The 20300-nt window shown below is 43.8% G+C and overlaps 1 protein-coding gene across 2 annotated transcripts; it reads left to right on the top strand.

Moving 5' to 3' along the window:
• The first annotated feature begins 15616 nt into the window (after positions 1 to 15616).
• nptx1l (neuronal pentraxin 1 like) lies at positions 15617 to 19784 on the top strand. 2 transcript variants are annotated; one of them, XM_086154230.1, is made up of 5 exons: positions 15617 to 16132; positions 16261 to 16468; positions 16867 to 17111; positions 17775 to 17954; positions 18612 to 19784. In XM_086154230.1, exons 1-5 carry the CDS (start codon positions 15689 to 15691, stop codon positions 18831 to 18833), a joined length of 1299 nt encoding a protein of 432 aa, XP_086010356.1. In that variant the 5' UTR covers positions 15617 to 15688; the 3' UTR covers positions 18834 to 19784. The 2 variants fall into 2 exon arrangements, with proteins under 2 accessions (XP_086010356.1, XP_086010357.1); XM_086154231.1 differs by having other exon boundaries at positions 15666 to 16116.
• The last annotated feature ends 516 nt before the right edge of the window (positions 19785 to 20300 follow it).

Below are 20300 nucleotides of genomic sequence, written 5' to 3'. Positions count from 1 at the left end.
TCCTTCATCGTATCGGTCCGTCCCGGTACCTCCGCCTCCACCTCCGCCTCCGGGATGAGGAATACGGCGGCGCTGGAGGAGAACGGCTTCCTGCGAGCTTCAGCTTTCATTCTTCTCAAGTCACCAGTGGTTCATTTGCAACTGTTGATGGTTGTGTGATGAAGCCCCTCTATGTCAGACAGTTCAAGAGTGCTGCATCCCGCGGAAAGACTTTTTACACATTTTGACTTTTCAGAATCACTTAACTCTCTTTTCTGGTCCAATTTTCCCGAAGAGGAGAATGTGTCCCATCCTTCTGCACAGCTTGATGCGGGGTGTTGATCTCCTGATCTCCTCGTTACACAAACACACATCACCTGGTAGCCATTCAATCTAATAAACATTTAGATTTATACAGCTTGGAGCTGGAAATTATGGTTAAAATGATGATACGGTCAAAATAATCACTCGCCTAATAATTGTGCACACAGTGTTTGGCGTAACGTCTCGTTGGAAGGTTTCTACCTAATTTATTGGTTTTTTTGTTAACGTTGCAGGATATTACCTTTTTTAATAACTCTATTGATTCCTTCAACTTATCGCACACACACACACACACCCACACACACACAGCTGAGGTGCCGTCCACTCCATAAAGGAGAGGAAGACATGGAGTGGAAATGACCTTTCCAGAAATTCAATACATCTTTACTTCCAGAGACCCGGCTTACCTCCCTGTAGCACGCAAATCATCAGCGACTCTTTTCTGTAATTCACTCCCTGTTCGTTGTGTGTCTGCACGATATCGCCCGCGGACATTAATTCCCACGACGCGCATGGATGGCGGTTAAAGAGGAACAATCAAATGAATCCCGGTGGTCTGGATGGCGTGACCGGAACGAGGGCACAAAGAGGATCTGATGGCTTTGGATAAACTCTATCTTGTAAAATGACGTAAATAATGGAAATCAAAGCTGCCTGGCTGAGCTCAGAACATGCATGAGATGCATGCGAGAAGCCCAACAATTGAAAAATGTATTTAAAGAAGACATTTTAATCACATTATAGCAAGCGGAAGTTTATTTTTTTTCTCGTTTTACACGTTTTTTTCTGTTTTTTTTTTCTTCTCTGAATGCAGAAGCTACTTTTTCAGATGTGATAAATGTACCAGGTTTGTTATAAAAGACGCTACGATATTTCTGCCAAACCATCGGCGGCCCTCGGATGCTCTGCAACACAAGAAACATACAAAGAGGACAAAACGCAAGCATGGTGAAGACCTATTTTCTTACAATGAATGATACATGACGAAGCACTGAGAAACTGGACAAAAAACAACTCAACGCCCCAGGAGGACCAGGCAGATGTTACATGTGACTTGTTTTTCTGTGGTTCATGTCCGGTCCATTTGATGAAGACTTCGTTTGCTTTGGTTTGCATCGGTTTCGTTTGCATCTTACCTCGTCTTTCCTTCCCGTGCAGGGCGACAAACACGTTCGTATTGTTACTAAAGAGTCTTTACATGCATCAGTGAAATCTGTTTTATCACCTAACGCACCCATTTTAACATTAATAATTACGACACGTGTTATTTGAGAAGCGAGGAGGAAAAACAAGATTATATCTCCATTTGCCATCGGTATGGCTCCACTCTGCATCAGTATGGAGATGATCAATGATACATGCCGTCTGAATGCTAAATAAAATGGTTCAAACAGAACTCCTGCATGATGAATTCTAACATAAATAAATAAAAAAGAAAAAAGGATCTCTTGTGGTGTTTTATGTATACAGTATATGCTTGTGTATTTGTATTTGCATTAAGTGTACCGATGCATTTGTGCGAGTGTGTTTTAGCATTACATGTCGGCGGTCATGCATGTGAAGGCGTGAATTTCCATGCCGTTGTATTTGCACATGTGCATGTTTGTGTAGCTGTGGATTTTGAAGGAAGCAAATCTGCGTGGTAAAAAACAAAGAACAAAAAATGCTCGAAAGCGCTGCATCAGATTACGTACATCTTTTCAGAAGCTGCTGAATGTTGCGTAAAGCTGTAAGTTAGCGTTTTGTTATCCAAGAGCAGCTGGTCACACTGACTCAGGCAGCAGTTGCTACTCAGCACAACATTCTGAATAACAGCCCGTGGTAGCATTCCTGCTAAAAAGTCCTCCCATCCCTTGACACGATGTCGCCTTCGTGCTTTGGAAACAAACGCAGGACGGACTTGGTTGACTGTCATTCAGTCGTCTCACGGTCGTTAACCTGGGAAGCGTTAGAACGCATCCAACGTCACCTGGAAATGTCGCTCATCTACAGAGTGAACGTCTAATAACCGAGAACTGAGCGACTCTTTGTCTGAACCAAATAGTTGCTTTTCAACATGTGAGGTCAACGAGTCAAATCCAACTCTGACTCAGACTCCAGTTCCAACTGTGACTGAATCTGTAACTACAACTACAACTACATCTACAACTACAACTACAACTACAACTACAACTACATCTACGACTACATCTACAACTACATCTACAACTACAACTACAACTACATCTACAACTACAACAACAACTGCATCTACATCTACAACTACATCTACAACTACATCTACAACTACATCTACATCTACATCTACAACTACATCTACAACTACATCTACATCTACAACTACAACTACAACTACATCTACATCTACATCTACAACTACAACAACAACTACATCTACATCTACAACTACAACTACATCTACATCTACAACTACATCTACAACTACATCTACATCTACAACTACAACTACAACTACATCTACATCTACATCTACAACTACAACAACAACTACATCTACATCTACAACTACAACTACATCTACATCTACATCTACAACTACATCTACAACTACAACTACAACTACAACTACAACCGCATCTACAACTACATCTACATCTACATCTACATCTACATCTACATCTACATCTACAACTACAACTACATCTACATCTACATCTACAACTACATCTACAACTACATCTACAAATACAATTACAACTACAACTAAAGCCATGATATTTGCATCTATATTTCATGGTTTTCCTCCACGGATCGCGGCAGGTTACAAGGCTTCCAGGGTTGCATGTCCACGTCTCTTGGTCACCTGCCACTGCTTGAACCTGTGGTTAAGAACAAGCTGCTTCCTTCAGCTAAGAAGTCACAGCCCTTCGCCATGTTGTCCTCTGGCGTCCAGGTCTGCACTTCCAAGGGACAGCTATTGGTCGGATGCTACGGATTCTCCTACCGATCTCTGGGCTGATGCTGTCACATTGGCTCTTTTTGTGCAGCGCCTCCATAATGATCTGCCAAGGATTTGACGGATCCCTCTCACACAGTTGTCGTGAAATGCAAAAAAAAAAAACAGACCCAAAACACATCTTGACATTGATCTACACCTCGGTTCTGTTTCAGATCTGTTTCAGCATCGTCTGAAAACGATTCATGAGTTTGAAAAACGTTTTCTTTAGGCTTTGGGCAGTCTTGCTCCGATGCCTTCGCTGGAATCCTGGTTTTGTGGCGCCGCCTCGGTTGACCGTGACGGGTTGATAAACGTGATGCTGGTCTTGGTGGCGCTGAGGGATCTGCGAGTGTCGCATGTCTGTCCAGCTTGTCCCATCAGGTGCAGTTTGGTTTTTTTTGCACATCATCTGCAAAATCCAGATCTCAGAGTTGTGCCGTTAAAGTCCACCGTATGCCTTCTGGCTCATCAGGAAGAATGTTGGAGACATCTTGCAGCTTTCATGGACACCTGATATCTACAGTGGAGGCACCTGAGGCTGAAGAGTGAAAAAAAACAAAAAAAAAACATGTGTTTTTTTTCTCTTCTGCCTCCTTATTCTTCTCCTCCCACATAGGAAGGAGCAAAGCTCAACCCCTGCCTCACACACACACACACACACACACACACACACACACACACACACACACACACACAGACCATCTGATAATGACATGGCTGAATGAAAGAGGAGCATTTATGAAACTCTAACAGAGTGCATGACTTAATTCATCTTTCTTTTGATTTACTTGCTTCATATCTCACAGGCTTCAGTCTGGAATCTGAACCAAAATCCTCCAAAGCCAAAAAGCCAAGGTCTTTCCACTGATGTTTTCTTCCCCGCATGAACTTCAGCTCATATGCAGTTTTCTTTTTTAGCGATACCCATGTTATGTGTTCCTTATTATAGGATAAAAAATAGATTACTCATTAAATTGGATCTAATCTAGAAAGATATCTTACTGATGCTGCCTGTATAGCTATTGAAAAAAGAAAGAGATAATATTATAATTACTGAGATATTCCATAAACCCTCCTAAATGCATTAAAGAAATTGATGAAAGTCTGGCTGAACACGTAGCAACGATTGCAAAAACCAGACACAAACTAGCGCCACGTAGCATCGAAATTAGCCGACAAAACTCTTTAAATCACACAAAATCGATACTGATAATAACAAAAGGCTTTTCTTGAGCACTGATCAGCTGAAACTTGGTCGAACAACTCTTTATTTTGCCTTAAAAGTCAGATTCCAGATTCACGAAGGCTCAGCGGCGTGTTTATTCATCAAGGCCTGTTTAATGGATGACTTGGCTGGGAATGAAAATCAAACTTTTCATACGTAGAATCTTCATCCGAACGATATGGAATCACGTTGTTAAAGTATATTCTGCGGCGTTACACAATGTGTTTTGTCCACCGAGCCAATGACTCGCTCGGTGACGACGAATCATCTGCCGTTGTTCGACGTTCCTGACTCACTTCGCTGACACATCATGTGTCAGTGACAGGAGGGACGGTGGATTCGCTTTTTAACTGAGATCATTGCAACTCACCCACATTTTTAAGTCACACAGCCACGTCTGATCGGCTGCGATGAATCCGACGGTATCAAACAGCAAATCCTGCCCTCGAGAAGCCGGAGCTTCTCCGTGCTGTCGTCAGGTGAAAGATCCCCCCGGACCGGTCGGCGAACGATCACCGGGCTGCAAATATGAGACGTAAAAGTTCATTCAGAGGTCAACTGGAGAACGACTGTCGCAAAGAGACGAACGAATTTCAGGAAATTTCAGGAAACAAAGGACTCACCTGAACCCGGTCACCATCAGGGGTACAGAGGTGGACATTGTGGACACCTACAAATACCTGGGTGTCCACTTGGACAATAAACTGGACTGGACTTTGAACACCAACGCCATCTTCAAGAAGTGTCAGAGCCGCCTGTTCTTCCTCAGGAGGCTCAGATCTTTCACCGCCTGCAGGACCATGCTGCAGATGTTTGACCACTCGCTGGTGTCCAGCGTCATCTTCTACGCCGTTGTGTGCTGGGCAGCAGGATCAAGACAGCTGACGCCAACAGACTCAACAAGCTCATCAGGAGAGCTGGATCTGTCCTGGAGTGGAGCTGGAGTCTGTGGTGCAGGTGTCAGAGAAGCTCCTCTGCATCATGGACAAGGTCCATCACCTCCTGCATGGACACTGACGTCCTGTCAGAGCTCCTTCAGTCGTAGTCTGATACCACCAAGGAGCTCCACTGAACGCCACAGGAGGTCTTTCCTACCTGAGGCTACCAGACTTTTTAATTCCTCTTCCCTCAACCGCAGGGAATCTTCAAATCTTTGTACTTAAGACCTTAAAACACTTGATAGCCTTAACTTGACACTTTATATTTATTGTATTTCTTATTCTCCCTCCTTCCTACTATTATCTATTATTGTTATGTTTTTGCTTGAAACTCTGGTACAACAATTTCCTTCGGGATAAATAAAGTTTTTCTTATCTTATCTTATCTTATCTTATCTTATCTTATCTTATCTTATCTTATCTTATCTTAAAAAGACGGCATAGTCCAGGCTGTGGGAGGAAACCGGACACAACGAGAGGACACAGAAAGGGTGACCGTACCACCCGTTATTATAATATTATAATAACGTATTATAATAATCAGTATGATAACATTATTATGATTATTATGGTTCGGCCTCACACAGGAAGGACTCTCTGTGAGCGGTTAGCATGTTCTCCCCGTGTCTGTGCTCGTTTCCTCCCACAGTCCAGAAACATGCGGCAGGTAAATTGGGAAAAATTGCCCCGAATGAGCGGATGAGTGATTGCGTTGTCTCTGTCGGCGGCCCTTCCACGGACCGGCGTCCAGTCCAGGGTGAACCCAGCCTCTCGCCGGTGACAGCTGGGATAAACGCCAGCATCGCCCGCCCACCGCAGGATAAGTGGTAGAAGATGGATTATTACTATTATTATTATTATGATTACAAGTCCAGGGTTTATCTCACCTCTCGCCGAATGGCAGCTGGGACGGATTCTACATGTGATCTCCAACGTAGGAGAAGCTGTCGATAATGCAGGAATGGACAGATGATGATTTTTTCATTAATTCCCTCATTATCTATATGACTCTCCTGCTTGACTGCATTGAGGGCGGCAGATCCATCCATCCATCCATCCATCCATCCATCCATCCATCCATCCATCCATCCGTCCATCCATCCGTCCGTCCATCCGTCCATCTCAGTCAGATTTACAAACATATGAACCTACAGAGTAACTTATTCACCATTTTATTGGCAGCAATTGACATGTTTTGTTTAAGATATCATATCAACATTCTTTACATATTCAAACTATAGCACAGAAAAAAGCACATGTAAAAAGAACATTATTATTTCTTCCTTTACTTATAGATAAAGTCCATGTGCTGCTCCTTCTGAAGCATCGATAACTTGCTTGTAGAAGTCTTCCTTATCTTTCTTCACTTTTAAAAGTCTCCCCTTCTCAATGGAAATCACTGCCAGTGAAGAGATTCGTCCTCGATCGCTCCTGTTCCAACTGTATGTTTTGAGTCTTTTCGGTCCCAAGAACGAGCGCTCCGCCTGTCATGGCTGGAAAGGTGCCGATGTTGTTATAGCCAGAAAGGTGACCGCCGGCCGGAGTGACTTTATCGCCTCAGGAACAGTTTGAATGAGATCCTTCTGGGACAAAAAGTGGAGAAGCTGCCCAGGAGGTTTACATTCATCCCTCAGCGTTTGTGAGCTTTACAGACCCATGAGATCGGGAAAAAATAACTGGACTTGCTAACTGTTTACTGTAGCCTGCTAATGCTAATTCTATTATTCTGTAGCCGAGTAGTAAGAAGGATCCCTGGGATCAACAGCGCCCCCTAACATGAGGCACCGTCACTCCCTGCCTCACTTCATGTCTCTTCACAGTTGCTTTATGATGAAGGGAAACATGTTACAGTTGTTGATGAAGAACATTCGACACATCAGCTAAACTATGGAAATTTAGTTCATATATTAAAAGTGTTTTTTTAATAGGGAAATCCTCAGAGACAGCACTATGGTCTCCAGTGCAAAGCATGCTAGCAGAGTTAGCTCAATCGACAGTGTGCTCAGCTGGTAGCCGCGTCACCGCACGTCTCTTCTTCATATTTGAACGGTAAATGTGATTTTTTTTTAGCGATAATGCAAAAAAAAACAACTAAAAATGGTGAAGCTACGTGGAAAATAGCTTTATAGTACAAATCACTGAATAAATAGAACCATTTAATTTATTTTTCAATTTTGCATTTTTTTCTTTCCATGATGCCAGGTGAGGCCCGGCCTCCCCCTGCCTCTACTGACTGCACCTCACTGCATCCAGGGTATCTCTGGCCAAGAGGCAGGGCTCACTGCTCCACAAGGCCACTGAGGCAAACATCCGTCCTCCCTCCCGCAGTGAATCCGGCCCGCTGAGGCTCTTCAATGAACCCAAGCCTGGATTTGGACCGTGTTCGGATAAAAAAGTTCAAGTTTCAGCTGCTGTGGTGAAAGACTCCGCGGGGTAAACGGCGCCTGCGACTCATACAAGTGTTTCAGACGCACGGCAGCTGCTTTTTGCTGAATCTTAATGTCTTTTCTCCGGCTCGTAATTGAAAACAAGCTGTAATTGTTCATCTCCCATCTGCTGTAAACCATGTGGGTGGATCTGAATCGTTTCAAGCTGGTAAGGGATAACTTTTCTCTACTTATTGTCAGGAGAGAGAGAGGGAAAGAAGGCGCAACCTTGAGCAAGTCAGTGGCTTTCCCTTTGTGTGAGCTCACCTGGAGTACATCCCTTATTATTCTGCAACACTTGACAGCATTTCATGCTTCTACAGCTTCCTTGACAGCTGAACGCCGGCGCAGGAGCTCCGGGCTTCCTCCTACACGCCGCTCGGATGGCCAACATATAGAAGACTTCCGTGGACCTCGACACGGAGGTTTGGAGGAATAATTCGGCCTCATTACTCCGACATGAAACGATCGCCAGTATAAGTCCCGCTGAACCTCCTGTCGCATCTTTAAATGCCAAAGCAGGAGTTTAAAGGGCGTTTTCTAAATCACGTGTGAGGTTGTTTGGTTCAAAATGATGCTGACCTCCAACACACACCAGTTTTTCCTCTCCAAAATATGCGAAAGCGCACGCTTGAGTAATTAAGCGTTTTGATAACTTCCTGTGGAAAAGCCCACTGATTTTTCATAGATTGAGAAGGTTGGACTAAATGTTTAAAAGAAATTGAATTAGCTTGAGAAGCTCGGTTTTCAAGGGAACCAAAGCTATTTCCTAAATAGCCGATTGTAAATTAAATAACGGAATGGAAAAAGGGCGAAAGAATTCACTTGCAAATCGGTTGAGGATATCTGAGTTTTAAGTATGTACACATTTATAAACGTACACATTAAATCATTCTAGCGGGGATGTTAAGAAATGTATGTATGCATGTATGTATGTTGGCATGTATGTATGTATGTATTTATGCATGTATACATGCATCCATATACGTATGTATATATGTATGCATGCATGCATGTATATATGTATGCATGTATGTATGCATGCATGCATGTATGTATGTATGTATGTATGCATGCATGTTTGTATGTATGTATGTATGTATGTATGTATGCATGCATGTATGTATATATGTATGTATGTATGTATGCATGCATGGATGTATATATGCATGCATGTATCCATGTATGTATGTATGTATGTATGTATGTATGTATGTATGTATGTATGTATGCATGTATGCATGCATGCATGTATGTATGTATGTATGTATGTATGTATGTATGTATGTATGCATTCATGTATGTATGTATGTATGCATGTATGTATATATGCATGGCTGTATGTATGTATGTATATATGTATGTATGAATGTATACATGCATCCATGTACGTATGTTTGTATGATGGATGTATGGATGGATGAGTGCATATATGTATATATGCATGGCTGTATGTATGTATGTATGTATGCATGTGTACGTACATACATGTATGTATGATGGATGTATGATGGATGTATGGATATATGGAAGGATGGATGCATCATGTTGAGGAAAAAATAAAGAATTAGCAAGAGAAGGACAATGTGAATGAAATATAACATTTTAAAACCTTGTCAATTTTAAAAACAATGAACATTTTAAGAGACAATGGAGCTGAAAAAAATCAATTTAAGAGGAAAAAGATCATTTTATTTATTTACATTTCCTGGTAAGTTGCGGTACAAACTGTCTCCTGTAATTATAGGCTGTCCTTATCACGTCCGAACAAATGATAAGTTGCTAAGATACATCTGGGAGAAGGCGGCAGACAGTTATGATAGGCTTCAGCTTCTGCACATTTAAATAATGAAATTAAAACCTCATAATAAAAGCACTGCAAACTTTTTAGGATAAAAGCAACCCGAGGAAAAAAATCTCAAGAAAATAGTCTTGAGGAAAAATTTTAACTAAACATTTCGTTTTCTGAATTTCTTTCCCCGGGTGTCTGTTCGCTCTCCGCTGGCGACAGACTGACATTTTACGCACTTGGAAAAAACAGATTCCCTCCTCTGGAGCGGCAGGGCTGGCTTGTTAAATCAAAAGGTGGGTTGATTATGGCCGCGAGGATAATAAATATATCTAAATCTATCTATATATAAATATCTATATATCTGTCATTATCAGTCCTTCTGCGGCCCGATGAAATAAGAAAACGTCGATGGCCAGTGACCTTTAGTGTCTCCAGGCGAAGTGATAAACATAAATAAACATATCTATGCTGATAACCATTCAAGCTTCCCACATCTTTTTCAGGTTAAAGCAAAAGCGTCAGGAAGCTTCATTCCTGAACCCTTTACAGAAACATACACTTTGTCCAAATTTTTAGTATTAATGCGAAATGCTTCCGCTGCCAGTGACACGACGTGGCGTGAAGTCAGAATGACTATCCTGGATGTAACGTGGGTGGACGGAGCCGTCATTACCATGTTTGAATAATAATCTTATATTTCCTCAAGAGTGAGAGCGAAACATATTCAATATAAAAAAGCAAAACAATTGCGTATAAGTTAACAATTCATTCTTTTATCGCGCACTCACGGTTGCAGGGGTGCGGGAGCCTAGGCGAGCTTCACCCTGGACCAATCACAGGCCCACATATAGAAAGCCCATCTCCAATGAACCTACTGCATGTTTATTGACCTTGGGAGGAAACCGGAGAGCTCAGAAGAAACCCACCCACCCACACACACACACACACACACACACACACACATGTGGAGGACATGCAAACTCCATGTTAAACATGCAAACTCCATGTCAGACATGCAAACTACTCGAATCCGGTACCTTCTTGCCGTCAGGCTGCAGCTTTATCCCCTGCAGCGGCCAAAAAGCTGAGTGAATAACTGGACCGAAAAAGAAAAATAAACCGAAAACCCTCCTCCTCATGAGGTGAAGAAAGATTACCGAATGTTGTATCAACAAGATAGCCGCCGTCCAGACGACCAGCTGGCCTCCGTCTCGGCTCCTCCGCGCTCCCGCTTGCCGACGAGGCTTCTCAGACCGCCGAGGCGAAGCGGCTCCCGCTGCTCGAGCAGAGCGAACGCACGTGCACGGCGAAATGTAGAGCCGAGCCGATCTCCTGAACTCTGCACGGTCTAACGTTACTGTAATTACTGCTGCAAAAAACATGCCGTACCTTATTCCTGTGCCGTTAATGTGATCATAGCTAACTTACTATTGTTGTGCTATTGTATCGACGCTGCGGCTTCAACAACAATGCGGCTAATTGGTGGAATTTTGGGGGCTCTAATTAGCTTCACATTTAGCCTCGTCACACCCGACCAATGAAACGTCCCCTGATATTCTGTTGGCGTTCAATTCGGACGGCGAGGAAGACACCTGCGGCTTCTGGACAAGTGCGGCCTCCATATGCACACATATATATGTTTTTTTTTTTTTTGGTGCGCTAAAGAGTCCGGAAATTACCGTCATTAATTAAGTAACATGGTATTTTAGCAGCTGTTGTTCACCGTGCTTGGATATCCCTCAGAATGTAATTAAACCTTATTAAAAAGCAAAATTGAAATTTTAAAACAACGATAAGAATGCAGGGTTAATGGTTTTTTAATCCAATATTTTGCATCCGTTTGTGTGCTTTCTGTTCGGTTTATTGAGACGGACCGGGAAATAGTTCCACCGACGGTTTTAAAACTCATTTTCCATCCAGGCTTTTAGTGACATTTTAAATTTTTTTTGAAAGCGATCTTTTTCTTTTCACTTTTAACAAAAGCTTTTATTTTTACTTTAAAAAAATGTTATTTCTGCAAATCATCCTTCAGTGCAGGACGGCTGTGGGATCCATAGATGACAAAACTGCAAAAAACATCATTATTACAGTTCTTTTTTTCTTTTTCTATGGCCACGGGTTCCAAATCCGATGGAAAATTCTTCATATTGCGTTCATAACAATATCGAGCCGTCGACAAACACTTTGAAAGCGGCGTTGATGGAAAAGCGAGGCGTGCAGGATGCCAACACGCGAAATTACAACTATTGATCAGCGGCGCCGGGCGATGTTTTCCCGTTGTATGGGAATGATTTAGGAGACGCTGTCGGCCACAACAGGTGGACGGCGGCTCCACAGGTCCGAGGCGTCGCACCGACGGGACCGACATCACTATCGTCGGCGTCACACATCGTTTCCCTGTCATTTCCGATGCGTCGATTTACAAGACAAACTATTTCATCCCGTCGCCATTATTATTTCATGCACACCTTGACGAACAGCATTATATATTCAGCAGCTGTTACAGTGTTCTTAATCCGGGCAGCAGGACTCCGTGTGTTCACAGGATGAACCGGAGGATCCGGCGCGGTAACGTCGGTGGATGCCAAGGGAAGAGGAGTTGGAGAGGAAGAGGGAGCGGCAGAGGTTTTCCGGCATCTGGCTGCCGGACTTGTTTGCGTGGGAGGCCGAATAATGAATTGGTAATGAGAAGGAGAGCGCGGACGCTCGTCCGGTTTTTCCTCGGTCCGCTCAAACACCACCGGTAAAAGGACGCGGGTTTGGAACAAATGTCCAAAAATGTCCAAAAACGACACCTTTGAAGGAACTACCTGAGGGTCATGGAGATGGAAGGAGTGGCTGGAGCTCCAGTCCGTTATGTGGAATTACATAACCGGCACTGATTTACCAGATGGTTGGAAGCAAGAGTTCTTGCTTACTCACATTTCTTGCAGGAGTGTGCAGAGTCATGTTATATAATATTTATTCTAATTAAGCTTCAACTTCAGTTGGTCTAACTTGGTCCTCACACACACACACACACACACACACACACACACACATATGCACACACGTGCACCTATAACCCTCCTTTTGCCAGTTTGCTTGCCACGTTTTGATATTTTCTCCTGTATTATCCCAACATTACATCACCTTCAATCTTCCATCTCATAACGTTACTGAAAGCCCGGATATATATCTTTTATTCCCCGGCTGCCAAAAGATTTCTTTTGCCCATTTTTTTAAACTCATAATATCAAAGACAGCACATCAAATCTGGATAAAAAATAAAAAATAAAAAAAAACATCTTAAATCACTAAATCCCCTCTGCCTTTTATTCCTCTCAGATGTTACATCACTTAAATGGAATATAATCCAGATTCATGCAATCAATCAACAAACAATATGTTGCAGATAATGTCATGAATTATTTTTAATATGACATCATCCTCAGAGATAATAATGATAATAATAATAATGATGATGAAAAGATTAAATGTAATGGTGACATCAGAGTTCTATCATTTAATCCCATTTCAGATTCCCGTGAGATGAATACAAATTAAAAAAAAAAAATCATTAGTTCACTATTTTTTTTTTTTTTTATGAGATTAAAAATCGTATTACGGGATAAAATGACATCATCTAAAAAAGTAAAAGGTAATTAGACAATTACACGAGTCTGTTTCCATCAAATCCTTGCGTTTCTTTTTCGCAGAACAAACAGAATCTTTTGTCACTTCAGCCCAGATTATTATCAGGACCCGCAGAGGAAGACGCGTTTGCCAAAAGCGATGGCGAAGTTTGGTTATCGGACCGAATCTGTCAAAATCCCGGATTCATTTTTCTCATTTTGTCAAATGAATCTCAGACTGCTAGGAGTTGATTCTCGTAAAACTAAAGCGTTTCAAAAATCTTCCTGAAAACGACGCCGTGTTATTGCATGTCTTATGACTCCAGCCCTGCATGGCTGCACTGATGAAGCATTTTGTGAAATTCAGGTGAAAATTGTGTGGCAGAAATGCAGGATGTTACATCATGAGGTCGTTCTGAAAATATACGACCGTAAACAAAGTTGGCGCGGCTGCACGACGGAAGTAAACATCTGCTAAAAAATGATTTCTGCACCCGAAAAGACGGTCGTGTCGGGTATTTGAACCCGATGACACTTTCACAAAGGAAACCCCGAATCCTCTGTCTGTCAGAGGGTCTCCATGGTGAAGATTCCCCGGAAAACCGAATCCGGCTCTCATTTATATGCGACTTCTTTCTGGGAATTTTGCGTTGGAGCATTTCTGCGAAAGGCTGCGTGTGCAATTGAGTCTGAAAAATGATCTAAGAACATATAATGTCTGACGAGAGCTCTGAATGTACAGGGATCTTATTCATGCGCTTTGCTTTTCGACGAAATCTACCCACATTTTTCCCTGAATGGAGTCTTGTGTCAAAATGGGTGAGAATTTGATTTTCCTTTTCGAATTACACGGCGCACAAGGGTGTGAATGGAAGCAGGGGACGTACCTTATCTAACTTTCATTTCTAAACCATTATACACACACACACACACACACACACACACATATATATATATATATATATATATATATATATATATAGTGAGAGAGAGAGAGGGAGGGAGAACATTTTCTCTAGAAAAGTTGTCAAAATCAACTTTATAATGTAACAAATGTGATGATTCATATACCAGTTTTACTTGTATAATTGGGGACTCGGATATATTGTTGCTCTGGTGTTTTTTTAGATTTCATTTTCATGTCAGACGACGATGAATGGTGATGATGATGATGATGATGATGATGAAAGATACCAATGTGATCTTAGAGTTGTTATTATTATTGACTGTAAGAGTAACCACTCCAATCCTTTTACTCCCCTGTATTTTATTTCCCTTTCCTTTCCTTTCCTTTCCTTTCCTTTCCTTTCCTTTCCTTTCCTTTCACTTCCAAACCCTATATTTTATATCCATTTCCTTTCCTTCCATTCCCTTTCTCTTCCTCTTCTCTCCTCCCCCTTTCCTTTTACTCCCCTATATTTTAATTTCCTTTCTTTTCCTTTCCTTTTCTTTCCTTTTACTTCCCAAACCCTATATTTCATATCCGTTTCATTTCCTTCACTTCCTTTTCCTCTCCTTTCCTTTTCCTTTTACTCCCCTATATCTTAATTTCCTTTCCTTTCCTTTCCTTTCCTTTCCTTTCCTTTCCTTTCCTTTCCTTTCCTTTCCTTTCCTTTCCTTTCCTTTCCTTTCCTCCCTCCTCTCATTTACAACAATAACAGAATAAATGCGGGTTGATGAATAATAACAGTAATAATAAAATCGTCCTTTTTGAATTATTGATGGGTGGAAAAGCTTTGGGACGGATGATTATTTCGAAACCGAATTACCAGGATGATTACATTTCCCTCCGAGATCATAAACCTCTAGTGCAGCAAGAGAAGGTGCTTTGGAGTGTGTGTGTGTGTGTGTGTGTGTGTGTGTGTGTGTTAAACAATTGGTCTAGCCGCTCTCCGCTGTCCTTGGTGCTGAAACTGCGGCGGAGCTTCCCGACCGCAACTTCTGCTCCGCATCTCCACGACAGCGAGAGTTTTGCGCGTCAAATACAGAAAAAAAAACAACAAAAAAATAAACAATAAACAAACACACTCGCCTCTTTGCTCGGCGCTGTACCTTCTTTCTTTTACAATTTTGCAGATGAATAATAAACAGAAAGGTGGTGGACGGGGGAAGGGTGACAAATAGTTGAAGGGATGAAAAAATGAAACCCGCGAGAAAAACTGAAAAAAAAAAAAAAAGAAATAAATGATAATAAAAAAATCCCCTTCATCCCCCTTGAATGTGACGCCCCCCCCCCCCCCCCCCCCCCCCCCAGCTTCCCTCCTCCTCCTCCCCCCGTCCGCGCACCTCCTCCTCCGGTCGTGATGCAGTGAAGCCGCTCTGCGCAGAACCAAAGTTGCGGTATAAAACGCGTTTCCCGCACTCCCGCACGGACGGATCGCACGCCGGCGCAGGGGGGGAAAGCAGGGCGAGCGCGCACACCGGAGCCACGATGCGGTGCACGGAGAAGGGAGTGTGCCGGAGACTCTTTCTGCTCTCCTGCATGTTCCTGCAGAGTTCGGCGCAAGACTTCGGCGGACAGACGCAGTTCATTTGCACCTCCGTGCCCAAGGATGTGGACATATGCGCGGCCACGCTGCAGAACAGCGTGCCCGGGGAGGACTTGAAGGCCACCGTCATGCAGCTGAGGGAGACGGTGCTGCAGCAGAAGGAGACCATCATGAACCAGAAGGAGACCATCAGGGAACTGACCTCCAAGTTGGCCCGGTGCGAAAGCCAGAGCGGCGCCGAGGCTGCGGACGCGCGGCCCGGCGGGAGGAGGAAGGAGCCCGGGGGCAAGAACACCATGGGGGATGTTTCCAGGGCTCCGGCGGACACTCTGGCGCAACTCTCGCAGACTTTACAATCCCTCAAACAGAGGTTAGAGAATCTGGAGGTAGGATGCGCCTTCAGGGGCGGGAAGGGGGGGAAGCTTGAGCCCAAAAATCATCGTTATAAAGTTCAATAGGAGACGTTTATCCCTGAAATGATCTGTTTGTTTTTTTTTTTGGTTTAATTCAACAGCAATTCAGCAGGAGTAACAACTCGGTGCAGGCGAACAGCCTCAAAGATTTGCTCCAAAGTAAAATCGACGACTTGGAGAAGCAGGTGTTGTCCCGCGTCAACAGCATCGAGGGCGGGAAGCCGGGGCCCCGCAACGAGACGGAGCAGCGCGGGAGAGTGGAATCCACGCTCACCACGCTCCACCAGAGGATCACCGACCTGGAGAAAGGTGCGGACACACACGGAGAGCTGCGCGGAAAACGGGAACGCATTGAATTCTGTCTTAAAAAAAAAAAAGTCTTCAAAATGGAGAGACGCGGTTGAATTGATGCGCTCTGACTTTGGCGCATCTCCGGGACGAACTGCGTGGCGCGGCGTGCGGGGCGGGGGGGGGGTGGAAACGTCACACCCCACCCACCCGCTCACCCACTCAGCCCTGCCGTGTATTTATTAAAACGAGATTAAAGTGGGGTTTGACGGCCGTGCGTGTTGTGTAATGTATAATTCCGCTTTAAATCCCCAGAACGCGCGTAAATCTGCTAGAAGGGAAAAAAAAAAAAAGAGTTGTTTTCTCCGGAGTGCGTGAACGCAACGCGTTCCCTTCAACCCCCCCGTGTTTCCCCGCAGGTCAGAGGGAAAACAGGCCGCTGGATAAATTCCAGCTCACCTTCCCGCTGAGAACCAACTACATGTACGCCAAAGTGAAGAAGAGCCTCCCGGAGATGTACGCGCTCACCGTGTGCATGTGGCTCAAGTCCAACGCCTCCCCGGGCGTCGGGACGCCGTTCTCCTACGCCGTTCCCGGTCAAGCCAACGAGCTGGTCCTGATCGAGTGGGGCAACAACCCGATGGAGATACTGATCAATGACAAGGCAGGTTCCCCTCCGCGCCCCGGACGCAGCGGCGGTTTTTGACGTGTCATTCTGCAGGCGCCCGGTGCGGGTTTGCAACGAGAGCTCCGGATTCCCAGCCTGCGCAGGGTTTTTATTAAAATAACAATAAATAGATAGACAAGTTCTGCGCATGGTAGATAAGCAGAGATGACAGAAAAGGAGGATATAATTACAAATAAATTAGGAGGAGAAATGATAACGACCGGGTGAAACGAGAACCACGATGGAGTTAAAAATAGGAACGTATCAAATAATGAAAAGTCATTCAATTGAATTCAAAGTGAAAAAATAAACAGACGTAGTTTAAGATTAGAAAACCTGAAGATAGAATAAGATAAGGTTAATCAATCAATGATGATTGGAAATCACTGGATCGCACCAGACCAGGTAGAATTCAACTAAAGGTCGGATTTGATCAATAATTGAGCCGTCATTTCAAACTGAATAGAATCATTTCATTCAGTTTGTGAGATTAGAACCAGACTTAGGAAGCGGAACACCATGTTATTAGTGAACGTACGGAAGCAGCTTCTATTCACACTTATCAATACCATATTGATCTTCAAGGTCGGTTTTTACGATCACATTTTCTCTTTGGTGTTAACGTGAACTGATCGATCCTCCGTGTCGGGACCCCAAAAGGTCGCCAAGCTGCCTTTCCTGATCAACGACGGGAAGTGGCATCACATTTGCGTGACCTGGACGACCCGCGACGGCGTGTGGGAAGCTTTCCAAGATGGCGTGAAGAGGGGCAGCGGCGAGAACCTGGCGCCGTATCACCCCATCAAGCCGCAGGGCCTCATGATCCTCGGGCAGGAGCAGGTAACCCACGCGCCGTCCTCACATGAGGACCGTTCGGATCGAGAACCCGATCCTCGTAGGGAAGCGGACCTTTTGAACGCAAAGCGAATGCGGTCTGATATTAGCATGTACATGTATCGGTAAAAAATTAAAAACAAATTAAGTGTAACTCTAGATTTGAATACGTCTCATATTCACTCAAGATACCGACGATTTTCCACTTCGAAATGTAAAATGTAAGTACAAAAGTAAACATTCTTCATCAGAAACCAATCCATATTCAATCAAGTTCATCTATTTCTGATTGCTCTTTTTTTCAATATTAACGTTTATTAAACTGTGTGGTGTCATTTGAGTCGGAAGAAGCTTGGATGGTGAAAATGTCAAGGTCATCATCTGAGGACTTGATTGAACCAGTCTAGCGCCCCCTGGTGGAGCGTCCGTGCATCCGGGGAATCAACAGCTACTGCATTTGTCATTGAACTCGTTTAAATTTCAATTGTTGCCATCGCCCTCTTTTGGGGACGTTTCGGGACCGAGCAAAAAAACCAAGGTCGTCCGGTTCACTTTTATCTCGCCTCGTCAGCGGTTCGGTTTCGCTAAACCGTCTTTACGTCGCGATGCCGAAGTAGCCAAGTCATTTCCCGCCTGAATTAAACCCGTTCGTCTTTTCCGCAGGACACGTATGGCGGGGGATTCGACGCCACGCAAGCTTTTGTGGGAGATCTGGCCAACTTTCACATCTGGGATCGGAAACTATCGGTGGGGGAGATCTATAATCTGGCGACCTGCAGCAGCAAAGCACAAGTGGGTAATGTTTTTGCGTGGCTGGAGACGAGCCTCGACATTTACGGAGGCGCCTCCAAGTGGACCTTCGAAGCTTGCCGCCAGCTCAACTGAAACGCGGCGGGGGAGGAAAATGGAGGCGTAGTCACGGCGACGGTTACGTAATTCGACGGATCGGCGGGCGATCGGCTCGATCGCAAGCGACCGGATTTGTAAAAGATACCGTGTCCGTCCGCGGACACTTTGATAGATTTTTACCAGATTATATTCGCGGCACAGGTCAGAGGTCGGGAAATAGACACTTTAGCGTCCTGTTGTGCTTGAATGCAATGTCGGGACTTTACCTGTGGTTATATTTTGATGCTGCTAAGGCCGATCCAGGGGGCGGAGGACGCTCCCGGAGACCAAAATGACGGGCCGGCGTTAAAAGTACAAGCGGAGGTGTTTTACTGTGTCGTGAGCAGATGTCACACATTTCAACCGAATTTCTTCGTCATTTCTTTCTCGACTGCCAGGGATTTTTCACTGTGAAAACAGACCGGGTGGACTTTTCAAAGGAACACGTTCTTCAAGAGGTTATGAAAAATAGGCCACATTGTTTCTCCATCACCATTCTTTCTCTGCCTCCACCTGCTTGACGTGATTTTTTTTTTTTTGCGCAGAAGAATGACATGTTTATTGCCAACATTCGAGCCTGAGTGCCTTGGGCTGTTGAAAAGAATCTCAGCACATTCATGAGTGTTTCCGTGTCCGTGTTTTCGTTTATTTTCTTGTAAATGAACTTGACGAGAAGTGGTTTTCTCGCGACGCTCGGAACGAGGTGAAATCGCGACGATCGTGGATGAGGCGGAGCGTTTTGAGAGTGTTTGTACAACAATGGGAATGTTCTCTGTACATAGCATGTCTTAACTTCTGTAAATGCTGTGTCAGCATCTATGATATTTGCTTTTACTATCCGACTTTTGGGTTGAAATTTTATACTGTATTGTTATATGCTTAAAGCATGGCACTGACAGATGAAAAAGTTCTAGTTTTTGTAATAAATTGTGATACTTGAATCAAAAACTGTGGGCGTACGTTCATTCCGACACGCCGTTCGGAAAGATTCGTCTCGTTACGACGTGTTCCCGATCAATCGCGTGGAGGAGCTTTAAGTACCTTCAAGTTCGTGACCGATATTTAGTTTTGCAATTTTTACACGTGCATTTCCGTGCAAAATACGTCTTTTCTTTTCATTCATTCCTTTGGATTTAGATTGGATTTTTAAACGAGTCCAAAACGAGTCGGGCTCTTCCATCGTTGTCATTTTATCCATCATGAACGAAAGTCCGTCCTTGTCATGACCTTTAAATCTGAAAGGATTAGACCATATTCTTAAGTCAACGAGCAAAAGACAATAATGATGTTTTCTTAAAGCGCTGCTCCGATCAGGCTACGTTGAGTCGCGGTGACAGAGGAGCGCTTTAGCTTCACTCTCCAACGGAACTGGACGCTCCAAAGACGACAGATTCTTCAAAAAGTAACATCTCATTCATGAGTTGCGATCAAGATTTTTGTTTTTTATTTTTTTTTACATATCTT

The sequence above is a fragment of the Fistularia commersonii genome, chromosome 10, assembly GCF_037954325.1.
Source record: "Fistularia commersonii isolate RoL2024-O1a breed Wild chromosome 10, RoL_Fcom_v1.0, whole genome shotgun sequence".
Classification (NCBI taxonomy): Eukaryota; Metazoa; Chordata; class Actinopteri; order Syngnathiformes; family Fistulariidae; genus Fistularia; species Fistularia commersonii.
Note: the sequence above shows the minus strand (reverse complement) of the source record. Positions and strands in the feature narration are given on the sequence as shown.